This window comes from Ipomoea nil, unplaced genomic scaffold (assembly GCF_001879475.1).
Source record: "Ipomoea nil cultivar Tokyo-kokei standard unplaced genomic scaffold, Asagao_1.1 scaffold3016, whole genome shotgun sequence".
In the NCBI taxonomy this organism is placed as follows: Eukaryota; Viridiplantae; Streptophyta; class Magnoliopsida; order Solanales; family Convolvulaceae; genus Ipomoea; species Ipomoea nil.
This window is the reverse complement of record NW_017619444.1, coordinates 1,137,875-1,147,024: the sequence shown is the minus strand read 5'-3', so window position 1 is coordinate 1,147,024 and position 9,150 is coordinate 1,137,875. Positions and strand designations below refer to the sequence as shown.

The window sequence follows — 9,150 nt, the reverse complement described above, 5'->3', positions numbered from 1 at the left end:
CACAAAAAATCAAGTTTTTAGAGCGCAACTCTATCCTTCTCTCTTTCACATGACAAAAGAAAAAAGATGCAAATGCCATTGAAAAATCAGAAAAAATATATTATTTTGTATATTCAGTACAAAAATAATATATTTTTAATATATTAAAAATGTTTATTTATTTATTTATTTATTGTCTAGTACACATCAAAATTTGCCCTCCACCTGCTGATATGCGTCGACAAGATTGGCGGGAAAGCGGTTACTGCCTACTGCCCAACCCCCCAAGCCTTCCCTTCCCCATTTTCGTTATTCGTGTTGGCGAGACTCGAGAGAGATGGCAAACAAGCTCATAAGCCAAATGGGTCTTCCCAAGTCTGTATCCAACGTCTTTGCGGCTCGAAACATCATCACCGCCAAGGTTCCTCTCCCAACTCCCTTTCAATTACCAGCGCCCCGTCCATATTACGCATTTCTACATTTCAGTTCTCCAACTTCCGCATCTTCAATTCATTCTCTCGCAGAAATTCTCGATTCACTAAAGTGTATTTTGATCTGCATTCAACTGCCTGTTTACAGGATGCACTGTCCTTGACTGAATTCGAGTTGATGGAGTTGTTAGACTTGAATTTGTCCGAGGTGATATCTGCAGTGGGACGCATTAGTGAAATTGCTTCGCCGCCATATCAAACTGTAAGTTTACTACTCTAGAATATGTTATTGTATGGGGGTTGTAATGCAGCTATTTATGCTCAGATTTCTAGTTTCGATTTTTAGGCTTTGTCTCTTCTGGAACTGCGTGTCAACAAGGAGAATTTTGCAGGCCACCTTCCAACTCGTTTAAAAGGATTAGATGCTGCCTTATGCGGTGGAATTCCATTTGGTGTTGTTACGGAATTGGTTGGTCCTGCAGGGATTGGCAAAACCCAGGTATGATTGCTTATTTGCTTATTGCTTTGACTAGTTTAATTTTATTGAGGCTTATATAGTTGTATCATTGTCACTGTACAAAAATATCTCAAAGTGTATGCATTTATATTGTGCTTGTTTCTCTTAATGCTTATGTTGATTGCTAGGAGAAAATTTCATAAGATGGAGTAGGCCTGCATATTCTTTTGGTTGTTCATATTGTCATTACTCAGTATGCCTTTTGTTGGGTCCAAGATGTAACTCTTATCTGAAACTTATATTTCTTATTCTTCTCTAACATGTAGTTCTGCCTCAAGCTCTCATTACTTGCTGCACTTCCTTCTGCTTATGGAGGATTAGATGGTCATGTGTTATTCATTGATACAGAATCCAAATTCAGTTCTAAAAGGTTCTCCAAATGATGCTTACTTTATAAGCTCCTCATATTGGGGGCATACATTCTTTTTTACCACTGTTTTAATCTATAATTGTTTACAGGATGATAGAAATTGGAGTGAATAGCTTTCCAGAAGTATTTCGCAAGGAAAACATGGCACAAGAGGTACATTGCATATTGAAGAGTATATATTGTGTTGCATTCCTTAAATTTCAGAATATAGGCATAGAAAATAATCTTTGAACTAGATAATGAATACTTCAATTGGGAAGTTATATATGTATTTGCTTGTTTTTTAGGGTTGATAGAATTGCGCAGAGATGGACGTAGTTAACCTGGCTAGATCCCATACTGTCCATGATAATCCCATTTACAATGCATATTTCAATGTACATTTTTCTTCTGTTCTTTCTCTCTCCGTGTCCTCATTCATTTCAAATTGTTTCTGTTTCCTTGCTATAAATACACGAAACCTATATTGATACTGATGCCTTCATCTGGAGAGTGACTTCTTTGACATGGCTTTAATGAAATATTACAAAACATCAAACTTTTCAATAAAGAAGTCTTGGTTTATCTTGCAGATGGCAGGAAGGATCATTGTACTCAGACCAACGTCACTTTCTGAATTTACAGAGAGGTTTGAAGCTGTATTGACATATCTACTGCCAGCCTAAGAACTAATGGAATACCTGGCTTTAAAGAAAGTAAAATGGATGTGCACATGTGGTGGTGGGGAGATTTAGTTGGTTTATAAACCACTATTCTCAAAATGGAAACTATTTCTTTTTCTTTCCCTCTTTCTTTCCTTTCTCTTCTGCTGTTTGAGTTGGGGCCCCTTGCCTAGGAAAATTGCATAACTCAGTACAGTTAGAAATAAGCAACTCAGTCTTTTGGCTGAAAAGGAAAATACTCAGATTTGCTACTATTTTGGAAGCTTTTTAAGATGGTGAATCATAATAAATGAACATCATTAAGCCTCTAGATTACCAACTAATTGATGTAAATTAGATTTTAGTGATAAAGATTATGAAAGAGTCTGATTGGAGGCACTGGCCTAAGGGACAGCAATACCCTTCAATATTAGGAGAGGACTCTAGCATTCCCAAATTTAGTTACCTTAGATAATTATAATCTTTGGGATATTTATGAATTGTCTGCTCACACACTTTATCTTATTATCAGATTACAACAAATTAGAGATTCTCTCTTCCAACATAATGTGAAGCTGCTAATTGTTGATAGCTTGGCAGCTCTTCTTTCAGGGTAATTCCGTTTCCTCTTTCCCTTCATTGGTTGTCCAACAGCTACCTAGGATGTCAGAAAGATGTGACCTAACCACATTTGATTTAAAATATATGTAAGCAACTTTGAAGGTTCTTCTTTTTATCCCTTTATTGTGATATATGAACTGTTGAAAAAGAAAAGTTGATTACTTATTAGACTAGAAGTTGATACATTTTTGTTCTTATCCATACCCACATTTTGCTGTAAGCAGTGTGCAAGGAGGTTCTTTGTTAGGAATTCACTCTTTCGTTGTGATCTCTTAACCTAATTTACTTGGGTTTCCTGTGTTCTTGTCATGTGGCTGATTTGGCTCCATTAATACCTTAAAGAATGAATGGTCATGTTTCTACCTTTTGTGGTGCATATTGTTTCCCCTAAATTAACATTTTATGAATACCTGACAAGTTGATTCAGGGAAAGCTCACAGGGGCCTCATAGACAACACTCATTGGGCTGGCACATATCATTCCTTAAGTGAGAATTTATCTTTTCATTTGGGTTTCAACAATTTACTTTCTGTTTCCTCGGACTCGAAATGATCAATTTTTTAGCTTCTGTATATCTTTTTTCTAACTCCTCAGATCACTTGCTGAGTTCTCACGAATTCCTGTTGTGGTTACCAACCAAGTGAGATCTCAAAATCGTGATGAAATATCCCAGTATTTTTTCCAAGGTATTCTTGCAGAACAAGACGTGAAAGTCCACACTAGAAATAGCGCAACAATTGATGGACTTGACATAATAATGGAATCAACTAATTGAGCTTTCTGGCTTTTCTGTAAAAAAGCTTAGAAGTATTAAATACGAGGCATGGAATGAAGTTGCTTTTTTGAAAATCTTAGCATTTATCTGTTCCAGCTTATCAACTTGTTAACTTAACATTTATCCTTTTCAGCACAGAGGATAACTGACAACCTTGATGATCCTACAAAATTTGATCACCATTTAGTTGCTGCTCTTGGAATCCATTGGGCTCATGCTGTTACGAATCGCCTTGTATTTGAATCTAGATCAGGTTGGTTCTTGCCTAATTTTCGTTGAGGCTTAAAACTGCTATCAGATTCACCATGAAAAGACTGATCTATTTAGCTCAACTTTGTCACTTAAGAAACTGAGGATTAATTGCGTTCATATTATGTAACACAAGCAAAGCCCTTGAAGTTTTCTTTTTCATTCCTCAATGATGGATAATTTAAAAAAAAAAAAAATTGTATACATTAAAGAATAAAATGCCAATTACTGTTATCTTGTCTCTTGTAGGTCAAAGGTTTATGAAAGTAGCAAAATCTTCAATATCCCCACCAATTGCTTTTCCCTTTGGCATAACTTCATCTGGTATTTCGTTGCTAGATGATGATGGAGAGGAAATTACTGGGCCAGAAATAAATACCATAAATTATCAAGGTCTGATCCTAATCCTTTTCATGTCATATTAAAAAAAAAAAAATTATATTAATCTGGGGGGTGTGGTTGAGTGAAAGGGACTCATCCATCTTATCCAAAGGTCAAAGGTTCGATCCTTGGCTTTGGGTACGGAGAAGCCTTAAATCTCCATGCCAGCGAGGGGATTAGTCACTGTGTTCGACGGTGGGTCCACCCAAAAAAAAAAAATTATATTAATGACAGTATCACCTAGAAGTAAAGCCAAAACTAAATTGAGGAACAAAAAGACTCAACTATCACTACACAATTTTAGCAATTGAAGGCATGAAAGAGCATCCATTATATGATGTTATACAATTGTTCTTGAAATGCCAACAATATGACCCATAACTTTATAGTAAAGCCAAAACTAAATTGAGGAACAAAAAGACTCAACTATCACTACACAATTTTAGCAATTGAAGGCATGAAAGAGCATCCATTATATGATGTTATACAATTGTTCTTGAAATGCCAACAATATGACCTATAACTTTATAGTAGCCTATGATAAGTTTATAACATACGCATCACATATTTTATTACTATTGTCTTCTCTCAAAAGTTATTTAAGTATGCCAACTTAAATATGTGATGCGTATGTTATAACCTTATCATAGGCTACTAGAAAGTGATAGGTCATATACTTCTGAATCTTGTTCTAAGGATTCAACATATGAAGGCTGTTTTAAGAAATATTTGCTTTGTAATCCTAGAACTTGAAATCCTTATGAGATTTTCTAATTAATGCAGGCCACAGCTGTCTCAATGTTTAGGCATTCTCCACAATTGGGTCTCTCTCACAACAATTGATCATAGCTTCTCTTTCATGGTAATATGATGAAAAATATCCCTCATTTAGTCATTTTCTCTGTGTGCAATTCATCTGCAGAAAAGTTATGCTTTTCATTTGTTTGTCAAACATTGTGGCACATGTATTGTTGATGACTTTGTTATTTTCTATTATATGGATTCACATACATGTCCTACTAGTTTGATGCTTGCTTTATCTCATTTGCTAAACCATTCACTGCAAGGAATTACTTAAATCTTTCATAAGAAAAAGTCTTGCAGAATTCTAAAGGGGAATATAGTGTGCATATTATTTTAATAGGAAAAGTATCAGTCCTGAACAGAGAATACATTAAATTTTAATAGGAAAAGTATCAGTCATGAACAGAGGATACATAAATCTAGTGATACATTTGCATTGTTCCTTTGGGTGTCTCTTGTAATCTTCCTTGGTTTATACTTGTAGCCTTTACAGTCTCTGCATTCCCCTTCAGTACTTTTCAAAGAATTTTATTCTTTTCTTCTTTATTATCTTAACTTCCAATTCTCTCTTTAGCTTTCTATTATATTTACGGAAAAAAACTAGTGGAAAGAAAAGTATTGTTCTGTTCATGAGAGGAATATCTTCTGATAGTTTTGTTGTGATATGACATATTGCTATTCTTTAGCATTCTCTAATACTGTAATATTATGTCTTGGGGATAATGACTATAAACTAATCCATATTGTTTCTGTTTGAGATTAAACAAGGTGCAACTTGACATTGTGCAAGTTGCCTGTTTTGAGTGCCCATTGAATTGAGAACCATTAAGGTGGTGGAATTATGACTATTTTTTAGCACATGCTGGCTAGGAAGTGAATAGTCGTGTCCATTAATAGCGGTGTATGGTAAAGATTATTATTTATTCTGATTATTGAGATAATAAATTAGAATAATTTACTTTTTATTTGTTTGGCAAAGGTTATCATCTTGGATTGTACAGGAAATTTTAGTTTATTAAAGCCAATAATCCATAAATTACTTAGCATGGATTATGAATTTTTCACATTTCATAATCACAAATTATGATCATAAATCATAGTCATAAGCTCTGACAAGCAGTGCCAATATATGTATTATGTAACAATAATGCGGTATAATGTGAATTTTCATTTGTTAGGAGCTGAATTTATGGCACCATTTCTTGATGCTCCATATAATGAGTTAGGTATTAGGTTAGCCTGTTTTTTTTTTTATGTGCTTTTCTGATCTACAGAATTTGAGTTCCCTTTGCCCAGACTCTTTTAGATTTGCTTCATGAAAAACCCTATTTTCACCTCCAAGGAACCCTTGGGCCTTGGATGCTCTCTATGTCAAAGAGAATTCTACTCCCCTTGCTACATATGTAGATGTAGAACTTCCCCTTTCATTTGTTGCCTCTTTTGTGTTACTTTAAAATTTTGATGCTTCACTGAATTCTATGATAAATCACACTCAATCCACTCCACTCCACTTGCTTGTGATTTTTATAACGAGGGGAACTATATATTTATGGGTTTTTATAGTCTAGAAATAAGATTTTTTTTGGGTTGAGCAGATCCTTAACACATGGCTTTAATTTCCTTGTTTAATCATAGCAGCAGGGGACATGGAGTATAATACCTGGTAAACATGTGTGTACCTGATACCTTAAATTATCAGAAACTTAATCTGTTTATTTATTCAGCTCAAATCATATCTGCCGGTAGGGAAAATTATTAGAAAAATATGCATAGCTGTTTACTCTTTAGTATTAGGAGGATATGGTGATTATTGAGATTCTTTTCCATGATTAAGCAAAAATATTATCTTCTTTTTCCATAGCCGTACTGTCATAGCATGTGGGTATACACAAAATTCAGGATTCTATATATTTTATTGCATCATGGCCCCCCTTAGGTAAACTAAGTCAGAACATTGGAACAAGAATACCTTAACATGCACTCTATCTTTAAGAATTGGAACAGTTTTTTTTGGGAGGATAGAGGGGGAGAAACTTTTGAATTTAGTACGGCTTCAATGCTCAATCTTTTGTATTCCTTCATCTGTGTTGTAGAAGACGTAAAACTTAGGCCCTGTATGGTAAAATGGCTGTTAGCTGATTGCTTATTGTGTTAATTTGAGGGTATAAATAGTTGATAACATTAGCTGATTATAAAAAAATGTTTGGTAAATTAGCTGTTAGCTGATAGATGTTTGGTATAATTTCTTTTCTCAAAAAGCTAATTGAAAAAGTTGCTTGGAGTAGCTTTTTATATTTTAGCCTTTTGGAGTTACAAAAAGCTAATTAACCAAGCATTTATATTGATATTTTAACTAAATCAAACAATTAATAGTGGTTAAATAAGCCAAAATTGGCCTATAGGCCAATTTTTTACCAAACAGGGCCTTAGTCTTCTGTTCTATAAAACTAAAACCTTCTGTTATGGCCTATTATTATTATTAAATAAGATGCGAAATGAATCCAAAAATTGTTTGCATATAGTATCTGATATTTTTCCCCACCGCTTACAAGACTAGTTTGGGTTTCTTTTTTTCTTTTTTTATTAAGTTTAAAATCTTCTTCAAACTCACATAAAAGAGTTGATCTTCTGGCCTTGCAATTTTGTTGCATTAATAGACTGTTTTAAGCTGGTGGGTTAAGATTAATTATTTTTTAAAGATGGGATGTGTAGCCTAACTCTTAACTGTCTTGCTTATCCTTCGAGCAAAGCAATCATTATAGTGTGGATCACTGATATACATGTTCATTTTTAGTATACTAATGTTTCTTTTGTAGTGTACTACAAGTTTATTTTTTGAATGTTCATTTTTAGTATACTATCAAAAAATGAACATTAATCTTACTTTGCAACGTGAATCATGGACCACAGGCAAAGTAGGGTTATTTTAAGTTTGTAGTCAATGTAAATTTGGTTAAATCTTTTGATTTTAAGGTTTAATTAAGAGGAGACAAATTGATTGAATTCAATAATAATATATGTACAGGTGTTGCCTATTGAATATCTCCAAGGGGCCAACTTGCTTGACCACGGCATGTGGAAAACATAGAAACGAGTTGGTTGGCTTGTTTCATAGTATGTTTGATATCTGTTTAAAGTAGTGATATATTTTTAAGGTTAACTAATCTCAATCAATGTCCAGATTCAAGTTGATGAATAGGGCCTGGTTGTTTATTCTAGTTTTGGCATCTTAATCTCCTCGAAGATTCGTACTTAAAAAAGAAATTTTAGGAACCTGTCAGTCACATTGTAACCCGTGGCCATCATGGTATGGCCATTTGCTAATTATTTAATCCTTGGCCTTTCCTGTAGTAGCAAGTGGAATATCTAGGTTTCACCGTACTCCACATAATTACCTATGTTTAATCACATCTTATCTTATTAAGCAATGGGATCATAAAGTCAATATATCATATCATATCATGCTTTTATTTATTTTTCTTTTTTCTTTCTTGCCCACAAAAGATAAAATTATTTTACCCCAAGGCCTTTACATCTTGGCTCGTCAGAATAGGGAGAGATAAATTACGGTGATTTGAGGGTCTATTAGATAGGATGTCCAATATTTATAAAGAGTTTATCACATTCAATCATTATTTTATAGACTATGGTCCACACATTTGTATAAACCATATATTTTAATATACTAAAAGTACATTATTTGTATACATAAAAAGTACATGTTTTTTTTATATATATTATCAAATAATAATGTACATTCAGTACACAAAAAAATGTATTTTTAGTATATTAAAAATGTATATTATATTCATGGTCTATACAGCTATATGTGAACTATAGTCCACACAATAATTTACCTATCACATTGAATGTAATTTTCACACTGCGACTGTCAAAGTTCAGTCTTGTGTGGCTATCTTTGCTCATAATCTACTACCAAAAAAATCAACTAAACTCTCTAGGCTTTATATTTTCTTTTCCATCTTTTATACACATACAATTTTACTATACATTATCAATATCACTGTTTATTCCCACTTTTCTTTATTAGATTTTTTAAAGAAAATACTTGGTGTATTCACATTTTATACTTTCAACTTGTATTTCCTCTCACATGCTCTTCATGTTGACACTTTTCTATGGACTCACATGATAAAAATCATCAATTCTGATTTGTCACCTCAGTAGCGTTTAAGAGTCTATGTAGTACAACTCATTTTTTAATGATCCCTGCTAGTCTGTCACTTCTCAATTTGATTTTTTAAAATCAAGTTACAACAATTGATTTACCAATATATATATATATATATATATATATATATATATATATATATATATATATATATATATATATATATATATATATATATATATATATATAT

At 33.2% G+C, this 9,150-nt stretch overlaps 1 protein-coding gene across 1 annotated transcript; it reads left to right on the top strand.

Moving 5' to 3' along the window:
• Positions 1-268: 268 nt before the first annotated feature.
• Positions 269-8,131, top strand: LOC109163242 (DNA repair protein RAD51 homolog 2). The gene is made up of 15 exons (XM_019312003.1): positions 269-400; positions 559-672; positions 757-909; positions 1,194-1,297; positions 1,387-1,450; positions 1,870-1,925; positions 2,471-2,551; positions 2,987-3,046; positions 3,154-3,245; positions 3,468-3,587; positions 3,833-3,976; positions 4,748-4,827; positions 6,402-6,431; positions 7,794-7,882; positions 7,950-8,131. Exons 1-12 carry the CDS (start codon positions 317-319, stop codon positions 4,768-4,770), a joined length of 1,095 nt encoding a protein of 364 aa, XP_019167548.1. The 5' UTR covers positions 269-316; the 3' UTR covers positions 4,771-4,827; positions 6,402-6,431; positions 7,794-7,882; positions 7,950-8,131.
• The last annotated feature ends 1,019 nt before the right edge of the window (positions 8,132-9,150 follow it).

Bases quoted from the DNA above. Each gene is read 5' to 3' on its own strand.
- LOC109163242 (XM_019312003.1), top strand. From the start codon at position 317: ATGGCAAACAAGCTCATAAGCCAAATGGGTCTTCCCAAGTCTGTATCC. The intron at 401-558 runs GTTCCTCTCCCA...GCCTGTTTACAG, and splicing joins GAAACATCATCACCGCCAAG to GATGCACTGTCCTTGACTGA. The intron at 910-1,193 runs GTATGATTGCTT...TCTAACATGTAG, and splicing joins CAGGGATTGGCAAAACCCAG to TTCTGCCTCAAGCTCTCATT.